The 20,530-nt window shown below is 46.5% G+C and overlaps 1 protein-coding gene across 1 annotated transcript; it reads left to right on the top strand.

The window, feature by feature from the left end:
• The first annotated feature begins 16,639 nt into the window (after nt 1–16,639).
• LOC125928534 (elongation factor 1-alpha, oocyte form-like) lies at nt 16,640–19,251 on the top strand. The gene is made up of 7 exons (XM_049639243.1): nt 16,640–16,783; nt 16,960–17,139; nt 17,401–17,697; nt 17,807–17,957; nt 18,277–18,533; nt 18,695–18,929; nt 19,055–19,251. Exons 1-7 carry the CDS (start codon nt 16,640–16,642, stop codon nt 19,171–19,173), a joined length of 1,383 nt encoding a protein of 460 aa, XP_049495200.1. The 3' UTR covers nt 19,174–19,251.
• The last annotated feature ends 1,279 nt before the right edge of the window (nt 19,252–20,530 follow it).

Here is a 20,530-nt window from a genome sequence, read left to right as displayed (position 1 = left end):
CTGGAGAGAGAGAGAGCCAGAACCTCTGAGAAAGGTAATACCATTGTCATTGTCTGCAGAGTGTTTTGCAAGTTGCCAAGAATTTCCTTGTGCTACTTTATTTTGACAGGCACCTTGATGTGAAAGGAAGAGAGCGGGCTTTGGGAGCCATGAACCTCAACATACACCCAGCTCTGCCACCGAGTGGCTCTGTGCTCTTGAACAAGTGACTTAGCCTTTGAGAGCATCCACAGGCTCATGCAAGAAAGAGATGTGATAATGATGCTGAAGGTTATTGGGATAATTAAGTATAATCCGTCTGTAAGGTGGGCAAGACACAATAAGTGGTAAATCTCCCTGGTGGCTGGAGGCTTCTGCAGTGGGTGGGTGAACACACCAGTTCTGCATTCAGACTGGTTCAGTGCTTACTAACTAGGTGGCCTTGGGCAACTTATTTAACATCCTTGTGTCTCAGTTGCCTCATCTGTCAAAGGATGAAAATAGCAGGCTCTCAGAGGATTGTGAAGATACGATGACTTAATATAAGACATGCTCACAGTAGTGACTGACTCATAGAATATTAAGGATCCCAGTAAGTATCCTCGTATAGTTGGCTGGCCATGTTATTGTCCTCCTCTGTTAGGGAAGCAGAGACTCAGAGAAGGTTTCCTCCATCAGCATGACTTCTCTTCCCCAAGTGGAAGATCTAGGATTTGAAACCAGATTTTTACTTCAGATCCAGTAATCTTTTCACTGTGCTCCAACAAGGTCTCCTGGGAGCAGGGGCTATGCATTTCACAGTAATTTATCCTCCACTGGAAGCTTTGAATCCCTGGGGTGACCCCTGGAGCTCAATACCCACACAGTATTCCCAAATATAAACAGCAAAGACTCTCGGGCTGGTTTTTTCCAGTTCATAAAATAATGCGTTGTTGCTTCCTAGAGAGGTTGGGGAATAGACAAAAGCCCTGTGTCTAATGAAATCTCTCTCTGGAACTGAACGAGTCTCTCAGTTACCTTAAGATGCTATTGGGAGTCGACCTCATTGTTCTGGTACCTGCACGGGCCCAACAGAGTTACAAAATGTAAATGCAGAGAAAGATCATGGATTCGGAACTTAGGCCCCTGACCTCTTGTTAATCTATTCCATGTCGTAAACAGAGACTTCCTCATTTGGGCCTCACCGAACATGCTCTCCCCACTATTAACACCACCACCTCCCAACATCTGCCATTCTGTGTCCAAAATGTCAGGTCTTCTTTTACTGCAAAGCTCCAACCTGCCCTCCCTGCTGCCGTGTCCTAGCCCATGACCTCCCATTTACTTACTATGCAGAGAAAATGGAAGCCATGACTGGAGACACCATAACTTCCACAGACATATCTACCATTGCACCAACCCCCCATCTCCTTGTCTGGCCCTGGAGAAGAGGGGTCTCTCCCAGCGCCATGTCTGGGGGCCATGCCGTGCTGCCTCCTTAGGAATGTACTCCATGTTGATTTTCCTTGCTCTCTCATGAAACTGCACATGTCCCTCTCCCTCTACTCAGCACTTGCACATGGTTCTGTCTCTCCCATCTTAAAAGCCAATGGAAACCTTCCTGAATCTCACACTTCCCTCCAGCTACTCCCTTAATCCTTCTCTTCCCCCTTGAAGCCAGTTGTCTCCAGGGTTGCTCAAGTTCACGGCACTCCATGTCTTCACCTCTCATCCCCCACAACTCCCTCAGTCTGCCTCCCACCCTCACTACACAGTCAACGTGGCCATCACCAAGGTCATCAACGAGTGACCTCTGTGTCAATTTATTCCTAAATTCAAAGTATGCATTGAAATATCTACTGTGCCACAGACACGGTGCCCAGCACTGGCACCACACTGTAAACAAATAGCAAAGATCTCTGTCTTCATGTGGTTTACCAGCTGGTCATGTAGGGAGTGTAGAGATCACATGTCAGGCTTCGCTTTATTTCAGCTTCAGTGGAGGCAGGGTCACTCACTTACTTTTGAAATACCTTGTACTGGGCATGATTTTTCTCAAATGGCTGATACATCTCATTTTCCTTTGGCTTTTTTTTTAATGTTTATTTAATCTTGAGAGAGAGAGCGAGACAGCATGAGATGGGGAGGGGCAGAGAGAGAATGAGACACAGAATCCGAAGCAGGCTCCAGGCTCTGAGCTGTCAGCACAGAGCCTGACGCGGGGCTGGAACCCACGAACCACGAACCGTGAGATCATGACCTGAGCCGAAGTCGGACGCTTAACCGACTGAGCCACCCAGGTGCCCCAGCTTCCTTTGACTTTTTAATTTTTTTCATTCATTTTTTTAATTCAATAAATTTTACTAAGGACCAAGTGTGTGCCAGAGGCTCTTTTAGGTGCTGGGAAATTACAGTAATAAATAAAAAGATATAAATCTCTGCCCTCACAAAGCTTACACTCGAGGAGGAAGGCACATGGAGAGTGCTAGGTGTGAGTCAGGGTTATATAGGGTGATCAGAGTTGCTTCCCGGAGAAGGTGACATGGAACTAATATGGAGGCATCTGACAGAAGAGCATTTCAGACAGAGGGAATATCCAGTGCAAATGCTCTGATGCAGAACGAGAGGGTGAGCATTTGACCATCAGGTGAGAGTAGTGATGGGGTGGAGGAAGCATGTGTGCTGAATTGTGCAGGGCCCTGTGGTCCACCATGAAGACCTTGGCTTTCCCTCTGAATGAGCTGAGGGCTAATGGGGGATTTTGAGCCAAGGAGAGACATGATCTGCTCTGTTCCAAAAGGATCAATCTGACTGTCTTGTGGGGAAGAGGGATGATGGTGGCTTGGACGAGGATGATTTAGGTAAAAGGATGAGAAGTCATGGAGTCCAACAGGGCACTGTGGAAGTTTCCAGGGCTCAGCCAACCCTGACCTCTCTCCCTGAGTAGAGAGCCCTGGAGTGAGATGTCACTTAAGTGACCCCATCTCCTCCTATGGCTCCACTGCCTTCTATCCACTGACAGGTCCAACCCAGGCATCTTCTCTGAGCTCCCTCTCCATGTCTCCAACTGGTTTCTCACAGTTGCCTCAAGCTCGACATGGCTTGCCCCACTAGACATGCACTGCCCACCCAGTTGCTAAACTAGACCCTTGGAAATTCATCTTGGATACTTCCCCTGTTTCACCTCCACATTCACTTAGCTCCATGCCCTGGAGCTGTCCACTTCTCTCCACATGCTCTTGAAGCTAGTAGTGTGTTTGCTCTAGCCTCCCAAATGGTTCACCACATGCACCCCTGCACCTCCCGCCCCATCCCTTCTCATCAAATCATACCCTGCTTAAAATCCTTAAATGCCTTCCTGTTGTTCCTAGATAAGTCCTCAAAAAAAAAAAAAATCCCCTCAAACTCTGAAGTACCTCAGCCCTCCCTACATCTCCAGTCTTTTCCTGTTCCTTCTCCGTCTTTCTCTGCACTCCAGATGTATTAACTTCTTCAATTCCTTCCCACCTCAGGGCCTTTGTGCATGATCCTTCTTTCACCTAGAAGACTCTCTCATACCCTCTATACATTCCACATCCTCCAGCTCCCTGCTTGTGGAGCTTTCCCAGGAAAACCTCCCACAAACCCCAGAGGAGGTCAGAGCTCTCTTTCCACATGCTCACAATACCTTGGATTTCTCTTTTATGGCCTTGTCACACCTGGAGTCATTATTTATTTAAGTAATTGCTTAACGTTTATTCATATTATCTGTTTCATGCCGTGTCTGTCTTCTCACTGTGGTATCTCCAGTGTCAGGGACAGTGAGACAACAGGGACTTTGCTAAGTGGTACTGTCCTTAGACGAAAACAAGAGGCCCCTGCCTGGCTTGTGCTCCTGCCCTCCTCCAGGGGTGCCTCTTCCCACAGGGTAAGAAGTCTGCAGAGCCAAGGGAATTGTTCACCCAGGACGGTGTCCTCCTTGCAGATGCCTAGGACCCTGGAATTATCTACCCCAACGGCCCGGAATCCACTTCCACTGCCTACATGCACTTCTTTCCTGGGTCTCATGAACGGACGGACTCTTGACTTCGGCTTAGGTCATGATTTCATGGTTTTGGGGATGAAGCCCTGAGTTGGACTCTGCGCTGATGGTGTGGAACCTGCTTGGGATTCTCCTTCCCCTCCCTCTCTTTCCTGCTTGTTTACTCTCTCTCTCTCTCTCAAAATAAATAAATAAACTTAAAAAGAAAAAGAAAGCCTATTTGTCAAAACAGGAAAAAACATTTCATATAATGATTTATTACCTTTACTTACAATTGTTAAATGTTTAGACACATGCTATATGGGCCACTATATGGGCTATATGGGCCATTTTTACTTTAGCCCAGAGCCTGATAACGAGTATTTATCGAAAGAACAAATACATGAACAGATTTTATCCTGGGATCTCAGCATTTACCACATGGAGTCACTAGATGAAAAATACATGGATGGTTCATGCAAATCCATCCCCTCAATAGCAAATGCATTTTATTTACTTAAAGTGAGGACCCAGATGCCAAGTAAAATTGGTCCATGAAGGGTGAGATCGTTTTTCTCAGGGAAGCTCTGACTTGGATGCTTCTTTCCAATCATGAGTGTAAGTAAACACAAGAGCTAACATTTATTTGGCACTTATGTTCAGGCACTGTGTTAAGCCCTTTATGTGGATTAATTCATTTAATATTCAAAATCCTAAGAATTAAGTAATTATCATCCTCATTTTACAGATGAGGAAATTGAGACTCAGAAAAGTTAAGGGACTTGCCTGAGGTCACACAGCTAGTAAGCAGCAAAGCTAGTGGTAGGTTCTCAGGCAGCCTGTGCTCAGTATGTTGTGTTATGTTGTGTGCAGAAGCCCAGGTCCTCCTATGCCCCCTCCTATGCCCCATCGTTATTAATCCCTGGGGGCTCTTGGAATCTGAGCCTGGATCTATGGTGTCAGGGCCACACTCCCTAATGCTGAGTCACCTTTGCAATGGGTGAGAAATGATAAGAATTAAATTTGGAGTTTTGTCAGTAGGACGACTCATCTCACAGGGAAGCATTCTGTCCAATTTCTACATTCACTATCTCCTCTTGTAGCCTAGAGGAATGCAGAGATAAGACAAAGACCATCTCGAGGTAAAGAAGGTTATTGGATTTTCACTTGCTAATCATGACATCAAGGGCTTGGCTGGTAAAATAAATCATAGCTCCTTAAAGGTGAATTTTTCACATGGTGTAAACTTCCATTACTAAGAATATTGACTCTCTGTAAATGCTCTAGTCCCAGCTGGGTAGATTTCCACTGTTACACTTGGAAAGCCCAAATCCCAAAGAGGATCCCCTTCCTGCTCTCCAGCCAGAGAATTGCCAGCAGCAGCTCCAAGGACCCCAAGGGCCAGGCTAAGCCAGGTCAGGGGTGGGGAGTGTGAGAACTAGGATGGGGGCAAGAGAAGGGAGGAAGGATGGGGCTCAGACTTGCAGGCTACGGAGCTCCCAGAGTATTACATCTCCAAGTACATGTTTTCAATAGATGCTCACAGTCTCCTCTGTGGGGGAGGAAAACGGGGCATTATCAAGGTCAGGCTCAGTGTCAGATTGATATATGCCCTCCCCACGGGACATTTAGAAGCCACTAGAGGAATACAGAGTAGTTTCTTTTTTTTTTTTATTTTTTTTTTAAATTTTTTTTTCTCAACGTTTTTTATTTATTTTTGGGACAGAGAAAGACAGAGCATGAACGGGGGAGGGGCAGAGAGAGAGGGAGACACAGAATCGGAAACAGGCTCCAGGCTCCGAGCCATCAGCCCAGAGCCTGACGCGGGGCTCGAACTCACGGACTGCGAGATCGTGACCTGGCTGAAGTCGGACGCTTAACCGACTGCACCACCCAGGCGCCCCCAGAGTAGTTTCAAACAGTGTCTGTGTTAATCAACAGTTTAGTTAGATGAATATTTTTGCATGGCAAGATGTTTTTATTTCAGTGTTAACCTCTGCAACATATTTCATAATAGAAAAAAAATGGGAAACACCTTTTGAATTCTGTAACTGGCACTCAACTAATGTCAATTTTCTTTTCCTCTTCCACTCTCATCCTGCTCTTCCATTTTGAAATTGACAAACCCATATTTCACAGGGTTGATACGTGAATAAAACAAGATAAAGCATTTATTCCTTCAACACAATTGCCATTTACTAGTAACGACGATTTAGTGAAATGACATAATGTAAAAAGCATCTGACTCATGATCTCTAAGTTTGTGAGTCTGAGTCCCACATCAGGCTCTGCACTGACAGCATGGAGCCTGCTTGGGACTCTCTTTCTCCCTCTCTCTCTGCCCCTCCTGTGCTTACTCTCTCTCTCTCTCTCTCTCTCAAAATAAATAAACATTAAAAATAAATAAAACTACCTATATACATATATATAAACATTTTTTAAAAAATGGTTAGAAAATGGCTAAACGTAAGAGGATGACACCCTCCCTTTCCAGGCTTCCAAACTGGAGTGATAGAAATAAACCAGATCACAAACTTGGGATATTCCCAATGATTTCAAAGCAGGTAATAAAATCCAGGCTTTGGCATACAAACAGCACAAAGTTCTCAGAAGAGTAACTTCAAATCCATAAAGAAATTGCCTACATTCTCATGTATCATTCACAAGTCACATTTGTCCTGCACCAGGAAACATTTTGAATTTCCACTCCTAGTGTTTGTTTCCATGACTGAATCTGATCTACTCCTCAGGACAGACACCTGGCCTCATATTTGTTCTTGGATTTGTTGAGAAGGGAGGCATAATAAGACTATCATTTGCTGAGAGCTTAATATATACCAGGCATCATTCTATGGACTCTCCCATGAAAGCATCAAAGCAAAGGTAAGGGGGTAGGTAGATGACAGTATTATTTCCATTTTGTGGTTCACACCAGGGTGCTTATGAAATTTTAACTGGTTCAAAGTCATTTAGCTGGGAAGTAATAGAGTGATGTTTGGGGGGGTTGGGTTTTTCTTGTTTTGTTTTGTTTTCTGTTTTCATTTTTTTTTACTTGAGAGAGACAGAGAGAGAGAAAAAACTTAAGCAGGCTCTGTGCTCAGTGCAGAGCCATGACCCTGAGATCATGACCTGAGGCAAAATCAAGAGCCAGATGCTCAACTGACTGAGATACCCAGGTGCCCCAGTAGAGTGAGGTCTTGACCCAGGCGGTCTGACTCCAGAGCCTCCTCCTAACTTCTAACAATCCTGCCCCACAATCTTGCAGTCACAAGTGTACCTCACCATTTTTTCACCGTCATTATAAAGTACTAAGTCCCCTCCTTCCTTTCCTTTATGTTTTTAAAATACTGCTATTCAATTAAAACTTCCTTTTTCTTTCCACCATCACCAAGGTGTTTTCTCCATCTTGTGTTATGAGTTTAAACTTGAAATTGTTTTATCAGGTCTGTGCCACAAATTGATAAAGGTATTAGAGGGCAGAGGACTATTGAGAAAGTTTCCAAAGTTGACTTGGTGACATTCATTTTAGGCTCAAGGGCCTTTTAAACTCCTTTTGCTTAGAGTCCTGGCCTATTTACTAAGATCAAAACTATCCAATGTTCTCTCCCAGGCCAAGAAGAAATTCCTCTTCTACTTTAAAGACCTGGGGATAACGAGATGCACTTACCCTGTATCTGGAAACCAGTATTCCAATGGGACTCCTGTATCTCAGTGGTTCCAGCTGTGAAATAGGGATTATAGTCGTACCCAGCTTGTAGAGCTATAGTGAGGACAGAACAAAACAGTACATGGAAAGTGCTCAAAACTGTGTCAGAAGATCAGCACGTATTCGTAATGACTCTTGTTACTTTACAGATAACCAAGTCTTTGGGGTGGGAACTATAGTGATGATCTTTGCTGTTTATAGGCTTTTGCTTTGCAGGGTCTTGCTCTGTTTAATCACCATCACAATCGGTGGGAATTGTGGGTCTTTTATTTTCCCAGTCTAAACCCAAGGAGGCTGTGTAGTGCCTGAGTGTAGGACTCATAGATCTGCCTAGCCATAGCCCATGAGAGTCCAACAGAGAAGGGCACAGTTTCATGTTTTAATGGTGTTTGTGCCTGGGTGGCTCAATTGGTTAAGTGTCTGACTCTTGATTTGGGCTCAGGTCATGATCTCAGGGCTTGTGGGTTTGAGTACCACATCAGGCTCTGCACTGGCAGTGTGGGAGCCTGCTTTGGATTCTCTCTCCCTCCCTGTCTCTCTGCCCCTTCCCTGCTTGCACTCCCTCTTCCTCTCTCAAAATAAATAAGTAAAGTTAAAAATAAATAAATAAATAAAATTGACAGCAATAACTCTACTAAAAAAACCTTATTCTCCTGTTGATAAAATCAACAAGGATGAAAGGGGTCATTTAAATATTCCAGTTATAGGGGCGCCTGGGTGGCTCAGTCGGTTAAGCGGCCGACTTCAGCTCAGGTCATGATCTCGCAGTCCGTGAGTTCGAGCCCTGCGTCAGGCTCTGTGCTGACAGCTCAGAGCCTGGAGCCTGTTTCCGATTCTGTGTCTCCCTCTCTCTGACCCTCCCCCGTTCATGCTCTGTCTCTCTCTGTCTCAAAAATAAATAAACGTTAAAAAAAATTAAAAAAAAAATAAATATTCCAGTTATATTCTTTTTTTTTTTAATTTTTAAAAAAAATTTTTTTTAACGTTTATTTATTTTTGAGACAGAGAGAGACAGAGCATGAACGGGGGAGGGGCAGAGAGAGAGGGAGACACAGAATCGGAAACAGGCTCCAGGCTCTGAGCCATCTGCCCAGAGCCTGACGCGGGGCTCGAACTCACGGACCGCGAGATCGTGACCTGAGCCGAAGTTGGACGCTTAACCGACTGAGCCACCCAGGCGCCCCTCCAGTTATATTCTTACTTCCCGCTATGGAAGAAATGGTATGCTATAGGCGGTATTCAGAAATCTGGGGATTTAAGGTTTGGGGACATCTCTTGTGATTAAGCGCCAAAATATAAACAGGAGTGTGATTTGTTTCTTTATGAGAGATATTACCACCATGGGACTGCTGTTCTGTCCTATTTTTTCTATGCTCCAGTATTTTCCAAAGCATATTCCTCAGTACATTATTCCACAAGTGGTTAATAGCGTGCTTCCAAAAAGGGTTCCCCAATCAAATGTATGTGGTGAACTCCAAGATCGGTTTTCTTTGCATAAAACCAGATTCTTGTAGAATCTAAAGCATGGATTGCTCTCTACACACCACTGATGAGGCCACTATTCTATCCATACTAATGAAGACACAATTCTCCCAAGATTACATTTTTATTGGCTTCTCGGGCACTTAAAATGTACAGATTATTGCTCAGTTGGGGTTACTTCTCCAGAACATTAACCTCACCAATTACTAGTGAATTTTCTCATCCCTTCCTCTCTTTCAGTTTCCCTTTCTGAGGGTTAGAAAAATAGATTTTTCTCCATGTGCTGATGGTAGCCTTAACTCACCTCCCTAACCTTAGCCCCTGCCAAGTCTTCTGACTTTTCAGTGCATCACCAAATGTTGTGACCTTGACCTTTTCTACTTCATGACCATCCCTCTCAACACTCACTCTCTGCATAAAGGCTACAAACATTTATGGGCCTTGTTAAAATGCCACCTCATTCATTCAGTTGTTAAACACTGAGGACCTATCAGGAGCTGGGCATTGTTGTGAGATCTGATTGAAGGGATCAATGAATGAATGGATTTACTCATCTCTGGGAGTTGGGGAGATCTGTTAAATAATGCATGGCTAGGTACTCTTATCTTTTAAGGAGAAAAGTGATCTATAAATCAGGGAACTGTTAAAGTATTTACACGTTGGTCCCATGAAAAAACGATAGAAGCCTTTTTTCACTATAATACAAGTCCTGATAATTTGCATTTATATAGCACATTATTGGCACAACAACTTTGTCCCTTTGAGTCGCTTCAGTTAAAGTTGTTTTGCTTTAATTACCTCACACAGAGCAACCATAAAATGATTGTAAAACAATTTGCAAGTATGTGTGTTATCCATAAATGCTAAATAACAGCTAAATGATCAACATACTCAGTGGGATCTGACATTTCTCGGGATAATATTTTAATTGTTCACCTGATGTACTGTCAACCCTGGAGCAATGACATCTGGATTAGGATAGATATGTGAGTGGTGTGGGGTGGGAGTGGAGAGTGTACTTGCCTTAGAAGCATCCCAGAGGAAGGAGAACCTTGTTTTATCTTACAATTTTTTTTCTGTGTCTTCCTATCTCTCGGTAGACCAAATAAAGTTATTTCGAAAGCAAGCCAAAGTATTCACAACACACGTATGTGTTCACGGGCTAACAGCATGAGTTCAAGATATATAGGTGCTTTAAATATTGACTAATGTATGGACACTGAATAGACATCCTGAGTACTTCATTGATCCTTCATTAATGGACTTGGTGCAAATCACTGTGAATGACATCTTGGAAACAGCAATGAATAAGTCTGTCATGATCCCTGAACATCCATCAAGTAAAGGAAGCCCTCGGCCATATTTACATAATCACTTTTCTCCTCCAGTGCTCTGGGTGTTATGTCTGTTCTTGCCGGCACAGCCGAGTTAAATTTTAAGCCCTCGGTCTCTACTCACTGACTGTAGTTGTGTGTGGATCCGTCATGGGTTTGCTTCCAACTCCTTATCTGATTCTCCTAAGGACTGGTAGAGGGCAGGGCAGGAATGGTTATCAGTCCTATTCTACAGGTGAAGAGCCCACCAGAGTATCAGTGGCTTCTGGAAAGTCACACAGTGACAAACGAGAGGCAGAAACTCAACTAAAATTTCCAGAATCAAAGGAAGGAAGGGTGCTCAAAGATATGGGACATCTATGTACTGATTTTCCCTACATTACATGTTTCACAATGAAAAAAGTTAGAATTGGAAATAGGTACTTTCCCATTGCTGAATGAATGAATGAATGAATTGAATGAATGAATGAGCAATTATAATGCTGACTTCCCTCTACTCACTTCCCAGACACTTGCTGTTTTCTTTTTCTTTTCTTTTTTTTAATTTTTTTAACGTTTATTTATTTTTGAGACAGAGAGAGACAGAACATGAACAGGGGAGGGGCAGAGAGAGAGGGAGACACAGAATCTGAAACAGGCTCCAGGCTCTGAGCTGTCAGCACAGAGCCGGACGCGGGGCTCGAACTCACGGACCGTGAGATCATGACCTGAGCCGAAGTCGGACGCTTAACTGGCCGAGCCACCCAGGCGCCCCGACACTTGCTGTTTTCAAAAGGAAACCCCCTGGGACATTGAACTTTAGCTATGTCCTTAGCATCCTCTTCTTACCTCGACTAGCACCCTCACCTCATCCAACTCCCTTCTCTCTCCCCTGGAAACACAGAGGAAAGGAGCCCCTGCTTCCCCCCACTTCTTCCTCTGACAGACACTTCTCTGAGCAGGACCTGAGGCTGGAGGAGGGCAGCCTTGACAATTTTAGTCACCATCCCGTGCCCCACCCTGCCTCTGGGCTGAAGTTCAAAATCCACTCACTGTTGAATCTGGCCTGTGATCCAAAGTGAATAGAGATTGGGAGATTTAAAATTAACTGCAGTCCTGGCAGAAAGAGAAGTTAAGCTACCTTTAGAGTACCAGAAGAGGAAAAGTAATCACGTAAATCTTACCAGGGGCTTCCATTGGTGGATGGATGCTTGCTCAGCAGAGGCACCTACAGTCAAGTGAACCAGCAGGGGCTCCTGAGGGATTGTGCTCCTCCTGCCTGTGGACAGACCTCTGTATGCAAAAGCCTATCACGTGTAGGTGGGAGTGCATCCCTTTAGCTGACCTGGGATTTCCTGGAAGTGTAGGTCACTTTTGCAAGGTGCCTGGCACATAAATGTTTATGGACTCAAATCAGATTGAATCACACCTAAGCCTCAGTTTCCACATCTCAGATGAAGGTGCTGTACTAGAATAATGCCTAGGGAACTTCTAAAGAGGCAACATGTTCTGGCTGGGGTAAGAATGGTGTTTTTAAAAAGGAACGCATCTTCGTTAAAATTTCATGCCACCCCACCCCCCACACTCCCACCTACATACTAGATGTGTGGTTTGAACAATTTGTTTTACTTCTCTGAGCGACCCTTAAAAGGTAGGTGAGGCAAAAATACTCATCCACAGCATCAGGGTAGGGGTTCAATAACACAAAGTGCTCAAGAAATTTTTCTTTAATGAATGATGCTTGGATAGTTCACAGGAAAAGCTTTCCATTTTCATGGGGTTTGGCCAGAACATCCCACACTGCCATTTTCCCCTAAAGTTGTCAAGCTCCGGAACATAAAGGAAAGGACCTTCTTCTTTTGTCTCTGTTCCCAACCAGAGCCAGAGTTATTTGAGCAGAAAGGTCACTAATTCAGAGTCACTACAACATTAAGTCCTTTGTTTCCTCTGGGGCTTTGACTCCAGCTCCTGGGTGGGGTGGGGGCTGAGTCCGTCCTTGTCTCCCCCTTTGGCTATTGGCTCAGCGGATGCAGATATCAGAGGCTGTCTCCTCTTTCAGGACAGCCACATAAAACGTGTTCTATGAATATTCGCTGCAAAGAAATGACTCCTTTCTACTTAGGATTTGATTTCCTATTTCTGCATGTCTGCAAACTGGGTATCTCTTTATTCAGGTGATCAGACCCTGGGGAAAAGTTTCCTTTAGCTACTACTTGTTTACACACTTGAAACTGGGATGAACTATGTCAAAACACTTGTTTAGTTGGAAAAATTCCATTTTATAAATTAGAATACAAGGAGCTGGGTCAGTAGAAGGAACCAGAAAAGGAATCTTCCACATACCCGCCTCAGCCTGACCCCTCGTGGAAGACACCCATAATCTAACCTAAACTCCCCCCAAAGAGAATGGCTTTATACCTACCCGGGACATGGAAGACAGATGCAGTAAATCCACTTTGTTCAAATTAGGTCTAATTCCACCGCCTACCAAAGAGACTGCAGGTGGCTCTTCTGATTTGTTGATATTAGGTGTTAAACTTTTATCTTTAAAGTTCCCCATCGCTAACTCCAGTTTGTTTCATTTGTCCTTTTAAAATATACTGGTTCGGAGTGCCTGGATGGCTCGGCCAGTTAGGTGTCTGGCTCTTAATGTCAGCTCAGCTCATGATCTCACGGTTCATGAGATCGAGCCCCACATTGGGTTCTGCGCTGACAACGTGGAGCCTAGTTGAGATTCCCTCTCTCCCTGCCCTTCCCCCACTCTTGTTCTCTCTCTCTCTCTCTCTCTCTCAAAATAAGTAAACTTTTAAAAATACATCTACCTCTACTCACCACCTACGGAGACCAAGGGGCTTTGATTAATAGTTATGTAGATAGATAAACTAATGGATAAACGTATTTGCTTCATACCCCAAAATTGGAGACCTCTTTTAATCTTTTAGGAATTAATGAACCCTCCCAGTGTGGTGTTCTCCAAGGTCACCTCTCCCTGTGTTTACACAGTTGCCTGGCAAACACCTCTTGACCATATAACCTCATTTATCTCAGCAACTCCTCACTGCAGTGTGCTTGTCGGTCTAAATGATTTTATTTCATCCTGTCTGAAGCCTGCATTATCGTCATTATAGATTCATTTCTAATCCTTAACTGTCCCATTTCAGAAACTCTGATGACTTTATGTTTATGAATTGTAAATACTATTTCCAATAAGCTGATAATGAATTGCCAGATCCCTCCAAATTTGTAAATAATGGGGATATTTCGCTAGCAACAGCCAATTACACGAGGCAGGAAAAGTCATTCTGTCAGGAACACTTACCCTTCAGCTTATTTCAATGTCAGAAAACCTCTTAATTCTGATTATTCCTTCAGTCCTGAGTCAGCCAAGACCACAGAGATACTATGTAAATGGCTCAAATGGAAGAAGGGTAACCATAATTCTTAATGAGGAGACAGTCTGGCTCAGAAGAGGCCTGGAAACCCAGAGACTGAGAGGTACCATCCTATTTCTCCATTAATGTATTCTGTGACCTTGGGCAAATCATTTTGTCTCTGTGGAGGTGCCTCACCTCTCAGTAATATGAGTCTGGCAACGCAAGACAGGGAGAGGAAGGTAGGGCTAGGAGGTCCCAGTTATTTACGACTTGCCACGTGCCAGGCCCTGTACAGGATGATCTCATTTTATCCTCACTAGACGCAGGAGGTAGGTATTTCCCCCCACTTTACAGAGGGCGAAACTGAAGCTCAGAAAGACTAGTTCACGTAGCGGTATAAGTAGGCAAGGCAGGATTTAGACTCAAGGCTGACCCCGCAGTGGAACTGTCTTATGTGCTTAATTTGCCTCTGTGCTTCTTCAAAGAGGCTGAATGAAATGTCATTACGGTGGCATGTTAAAACAGCACAGGTGGTGATCAGTTCAATTGCACCTGGTGGACGGGCTGCAGAGTCAGGGAGGGGCCCAGACTCTGACCCCTCAGAGCTCATGGCATAGTCCTTTGGGAGCTCCTTCGAAGGCTGGAGCCTGTCTTTGGGATGAGGGAGAAGATGTTGACCAAGTTGTGTTCCCAAGGGCTCCCATGAGCACTCATGGTCTCCCTCCCTCTCTTTTGATCCCCTTTCCACTGACATCAAATGCACATCAACTGCACTGCTTGGCTGGGGCCCCCCCACCTCTCTCCACGACTGCTACATTATTAGCCTCCTAAGGGCCGCCCCCTCCAGTCTCAGTCTCCAGAGCTTCTCACCATGTAATGAACGAGTAATTTTCCCCCTGAGGGCAATAAAGAGTAATCAAGAGATTTAAGTGGGGGATTACATAATTAGATTTACAGTTGGGGAAAATTAAATGCTGAGGAGTTAATGCATAATGATCTTTCCTCTTCATCCCTTTAGCCACCATTTTCTCTAATCCATTCCCTGACCTCTTGGCAAGTTGAGTGTAGGACTGCTCAGCTGATTCCTCTGCCTGGCAAGCCCCCGCCCCCCATCACCTGTGGACCCTGACATGCTCACTGTCTAAGACCCCATGAAGCTTCTCTATGAAGCAGTCCTCACCTCCCCACACGCCTGAGGCTCTCCTGAACCAGCCCCACTGATAGCGTTCCTAGTTCTGTATCCTCACATCGAAATGTTTCTTGTGGTCTCTCTCCCTTACTGGAGTGTGAACCCCTCAAAGACAGGCTGTATTACTCCTAGTTGCATCTATCGTTCCCTGGGCAGAGACAAGCAGTGGTTACTCCTAGGTGTAAGTGGAATGGATAAATGGGCTCAACAGGTCTGCCTCGTTCCTTCTAGAAGGTGACTGGGTGAGGAAAATATACTGATAGTGGGGAACAAGGACTTGCTGAACCTTTTGAAGAAGTATTTTGTCACCTGAGACCTCAGATAATTCTGCAAAACGGGGAAAGGGAGGAATTTGATGTTTCCTAAGGACCTCACTTCTCTGACATTTTAGTTTCTTGGTTCTTTAGGAGTAAAGGTGGAAAATAATGACTTAAAAAATGAGCGAAGCAGGGACGTGGCCCTTGTGGGACCAGGACCCCTGGAAGGGCAGACTCCTCAAAGGCTTCCTGTTCTCCTGGGCCCAAGTAGGAGCTGGGGGAAGGAGTGAGCGCTTACTGTGCATGACTGAGCTCTGCCAAGGACTTTCTAGGGGAAGGATGAGGACATACTTGGCCTCAGAGAAGGCTCCAAACAGCCACAGTCAGTCCCCATTCAGTCCAAGCAGCAGTCTCTTTAAGAGATCTTAGATGGCTGACTTGGAGGAGACCCAGAAGCGACTGCCATGTCTCCAGGGGCCTGAGAGCTTCTCAGAAGAGAGGTCTTGACTATTTCCTAATTTGCACGTCTTCATCCTCCCGTATGGTGTTGGGTGCTATATTCAGTAAATGCTGAATGGATGAAGAGCCACAACCATTCCATACCTTAGTCTTGAGGGAACATCTGCACAAAGTCCGGTAACATGCACATGTATTCTATATCTTATCCAGTCTTTCCCTTCTCCCACACCCCACGCCCAGTAATCCTACTTAAAAAAGGATTAGTGGGCCTGGTCTACCCTCTCTTCACCCAAAAATCCAATCAATCAAGATAGGAGTCTTCTAAATTGGGACTGTGGTTAGGGAGTGGCATTTTTTAAACCCTTGGCTCTGGTTTTGGATTTGGTGGGAACCAGAAGGAGGAGGGTCCAGTGCTAGCTTTATAAAAGCAAGAGGCAAGACGTTGGGTATCGTCACAGCTGCTGTAGCTCTTGCTGGTCTTTGGATCTAGTTTGCTTCTTTTTCTTTAGAGGTGAGTTCTTGTAAGGAACAAGCAAACTACAGAACGTCGGGGTCTTTTATGTTAGAAGTGAATCAGATGGAGGAGGGAGTTGGGGAGGAGGGGTTGGTTGAGCCCTGGCCATTTGGGGAAGGCTCACTGAGGAGGAAGGATGAGCTAGGACTTCTTGGAAGTGCCCACCAGGGCCCTGGGACTAGTCCCAGCATGTGAGCCTGGGTAGGTTAGTTTTACTTTGCAGTTTATGCCTGCCATGTCTTAAACTCTGGACTAGTAGGCACTGACGTGGAAAGGGGTGTCGGACCCAAGCAGAATGGAGGGAAATAAAGGAAGGAGGCAGGCTCGGAATACCTTGGCCTCACCCACTCCCACGGTCTGTCCAGTAGTGACTAGTGAAGCCGCACCATGGGCAAAGAGAAGACCCATGTCAATATTGTTGTCATCGGCCACGTGGACTCTGGCAAGTCCACCACTACCGGGCACCTCATCTACAAGTGTGGGGGTATCGATAAGAGAACCATCGAGAAGTTCGAGAAAGAGGCAGCTGAGGTAAGGTGCCTATTGTGTGTAGGAGTGGCTGTCCCCCTTCGCGGTGGGGGGGGGGGCGTCTAGGTTGCAGAGTGCAGAAAGCAGGGTGCACTCCGCGGTCTAAGGTGCCCCGAAGTTGGCTGTAATAAACCGTTCTGCTCACCATCAATGCACTATCCTCCCCTCCCCTTCCCCAGATGGGCAAGGGCTCCTTCAAATATGCTTGGGTGCTGGACAAGCTGAAGGCGGAGAGAGAGCGTGGCATCACCATCGACATCTCCCTGTGGAAGTTTGAGACTAACAAGTTCTACATCACCATCATCGATGCCCCAGGCCACAGGGACTTCATCAAGAACATGATAACTGGCACATCCCAGGTAAAGCCGTACGCCCTCAGGCGCCTACGTGGGCTCCTGGAAGGAGGAACTAAAAGCTCATTTGTGGGAGTAGATGAGAGTTTCACTGGGAGGCAGGACCTGGGGTGGTGCAGGAAAGTCCATGAATCCCTGTGGGCCTTTTTTGGTAAGTTTCTGGGGGCACGCCCCTCAGCTCTACAAAGGGATCTGGGCCTGCCGAGCGCCAGCCGGCTTCCCAGCCCATCTGAGGCCCCCTGCCCCAGCCCCTTGTCCCGCTTGCAGGCCGACTGCGCCGTGCTCATCGTGGCGGGCGGCGTGGGCGAGTTTGAAGCTGGCATCTCCAAGAACGGGCAGACCCGCGAGCACGCGCTGCTGGCCTACACGCTGGGCGTGAAGCAGCTCATCGTGGCGGTCAACAAGATGGACTCCACCGAGCCCGCCTACAGCGCCACACGCTTCCAGGAGATCACCAAGGAAGTGAGCGCCTACATCAAGAAGATCGGCTACAACCCGGCCACCGTGGCCTTCGTGCCCATCTCCGGCTGGCACGGCGACAACATGCTGGAGCCCAGCGGCAACGTGAGTGCGGGGTTGGGGGGGGGGGGGCGGAGCAAGGTGCAGTCGGTCCTGGAGGGGGCGCTCCGGGACCTGTGCCCCAGACTCACGTGCGCTCTACCTCTCTCGGCAGATGCCCTGGTTCAAGGGGTGGAAGGTGGAACGGAAGGAGGGAAATGCCACTGGGGTGACTCTGCTGGAAGCTCTGGATGCCATCCTCCCACCCACTCGCCCAGTCAACAAGCCCCTGAGGCTCCCTCTGCAGGATGTGTACAAGATTGGAGGTGAAGGGGCTGGGTGGGGCGGAGAGGAGACCTTTCACTCTGCAATTCGGAAGTTAGGAATGAGCTCTGGTGTCTGACTGCCAGGGTTCAAATCCTGACTTAATCCACAACTTCTGAGCTAGGACAACGTGCAAAGGCACCCAGCCTTTCCAGCTAATGCGATAGGTAGTTTAAATAGCTCATGATCCATGCAGTGTGTCATTCTAGTTCCACAGGTGGCCCTTTGTCCTCGAATGCAGAACCAAGGGACCCCCCAAGAAGCCTGTTCAAGGCAGGGAGAGGTGTGTGGGACAGCTCTGATTTCCCTTCCCTTGGATAGGCATTGGCACTGTGCCTGTGGGCCGTGTAGAGACCGGCTTCCTGAAACCTGGGATGGTGGTCACCTTTGCCCCCACAAACCTCACCACAGAGGTCAAGTCTGTGGAGATGCATCATGAGGCCCTGTCTGAGGCCCTGCCTGGTGACAACGTGGGCTTCAACGTGAAGAATGTGTCTGTAAAGGACATACGCCGTGGGTATGTGGCTGGAGACAGCAAAAATGACCCCCCCATGGAGGCTGCCAGCTTTGTGGCACAGGTGAGTGCCCAGGACGCCAAGAACCTTAAGAGCACTGGCATTGGTGGGAATACTTCTTATCTTACGGATCAGCTCTGGTTTCTTAGGCCCCAGGTTCATGAAGATGTGGCCCCAGATCACGTGCCATGTTTCTTACAAATTCTGTCCTGCTCTCGTGCCAGGTGATTATCTTGAATCACCCCGGGCAGATCCATGCTGGCTATACCCCAGTGCTGGACTGCCATACAGTTCACGTCTCCTGCAAGTTTGCCGAACTGAAGGAAAAGATTGACCGGCGCTCAGGCAAGAAGCTCGAGGACAACCCCAAGGCCCTGAAGTCGGGTGACGCAGCCATTGTTCAGATGGTCCCCAGCAAGGCTATGTGCGTGGAGACCTTCTCGGAGTACCCACCTCTAGGTGAGCCAGGGATTGCTACGGAGTCTTAGGAAGAAAGCTTTTATCTCCTGTGGGCAGGGTACAGACTAAAGAGCATTTCCTTACGTATCACTTTCCAGAAACCTCATTCTTCATCCCTCTTCCAGGCCGTTTTGCCGTGCGGGACATGAGACAAACAGTGGCTGTGGGAGTTATCAAGGCTGTGGATAAGAAGTCATCTGCTGGCAAGGTCACCAAGTCAGCAGCAAAGGCCAACAAGAAGTGAGGCATGCGGTTTCCTCAGCAATCTTCCACTATCAAAGCTACTGAAAATTCTATGTATTTACTGAATGAGATTAATAAAACTGAAGTAGCTGTCCTGGTTCCTGGTTTCTTCTGAGGAGGTAAACAAGGAAGCTCTAGGTACACGAATGAACTATAGTTTAAAGCCCATTGACTTCCAGGACACCTGAGAGGCTCAGTTGGTTAAGCGTTTGTTTCAGCTCACAGTTCATGAGATCGGAGCCCCGTGTTGGGCTCACTGACAAGCGCGGATTCTCAGCTGCTTGGGATCCTCTCTCCCTCTCTGCCCCTCCCCAACTTGTTTTCTCTCTCTCTCTCTCAAACAGTAAAAAAAGATAGTGCCCACTGGCTTCAAAGCACTTACGCCCTGGGTTGTGAAGACGATTCAGGGTCCTGTCCCTCATTCTCAGGCAGGGCTCCATCCTGTCCTTTCTCATTTCCCTCAAACTTAATCGCTTCTGACCTGTTCTCCCTGTGGGGAAGTTGAATTGTTCTGGGATGTGAAAAGTACACTTACAATGGCATAGGACAGGATCTCAGTGCCAGTGGGTCAGTCCAGCACTGCTGTGTGGTTCCTGGTACTAGTGGCTTTATTACCCAGAATCCTGATAGAAGAGTAAACATCAAGATCACTTGGCCAAGAATGGGGCGGGAACCCCCAAGCCGCTCCCTTGGAAGCTTGGGCTCAAGCTGCTGCCCAACACGTTAGTCTGGGTCAGGTCAATATTAATATGCCTAGAGGGCAAGGAGTGAAGGGATATAGTTCTGTGGTCTTTGCTTCCTAACTTCATGAACGCAACAGGATAACATCTCATGGACCTTAAGCTAAATTATGTGTTCTTTCAACATTTGCTGGGAGTCAGGTCCCCAAGGTCTGCCAGTGGTATGTTCTTTATCCATTTATTAAATACTGGCCCTTCCCGTATGTGAGATGCTGCTCTCACCCCATGGACTTGACCTAGTTAGAGGCAGAGGCAACTATCAAATGGTGAATGGTAGAGCTGGGGAGTAGACCACGAAAGACACACAGTAAAGGCTATATTCCAACAATGCAAACAAGGTGGTGACTTGGACCAGGCTGGTAATCATGGGGTTAAGTGGTAAGTTCTGGAAGTATTTTGTAAAGGTTCTAAAAGTACTTACAAGCTGATGCATTTCTAAAAATTGAGTGGACGGTATGCAGAAGGGAAGTCAGTTGACATCTGGGTTTTTGGCCCGAGGGATTAGAATGGTAGAGCTTCTATGAGAAGTAGAGGTGGATTGGCAGCTAAGATGCTGGTGTGAAGAGAAGGGAGAGGCTAAGATAGTCGGGGGGGAGTCCTCCAGACATGGAAGTACAA

The sequence above is a fragment of the Panthera uncia genome, chromosome D1, assembly GCF_023721935.1.
Source record: "Panthera uncia isolate 11264 chromosome D1, Puncia_PCG_1.0, whole genome shotgun sequence".
Lineage (NCBI taxonomy): Eukaryota > Metazoa > Chordata > Mammalia > Carnivora > Felidae > Panthera > Panthera uncia.
The sequence above is the reverse complement of the archived record's forward strand: the minus strand, read 5'-3'. Positions and strand labels throughout refer to the sequence as shown.

Excerpts from the sequence above, each read along its gene's own strand:
- LOC125928534 (XM_049639243.1), top strand. The coding sequence starts at position 16,640 with ATGGGCAAAGAGAAGACCCATGTCAATATTGTTGTCATCGGCCACGTG. Across the intron at positions 17,958-18,276 it reads GGATGTGTACAAGATTGGAG|GCATTGGCACTGTGCCTGTG; the intron begins GTGAAGGGGCTG and ends TCCCTTGGATAG. Across the intron at positions 18,930-19,054 it reads CTCGGAGTACCCACCTCTAG|GCCGTTTTGCCGTGCGGGAC; the intron begins GTGAGCCAGGGA and ends TCCCTCTTCCAG.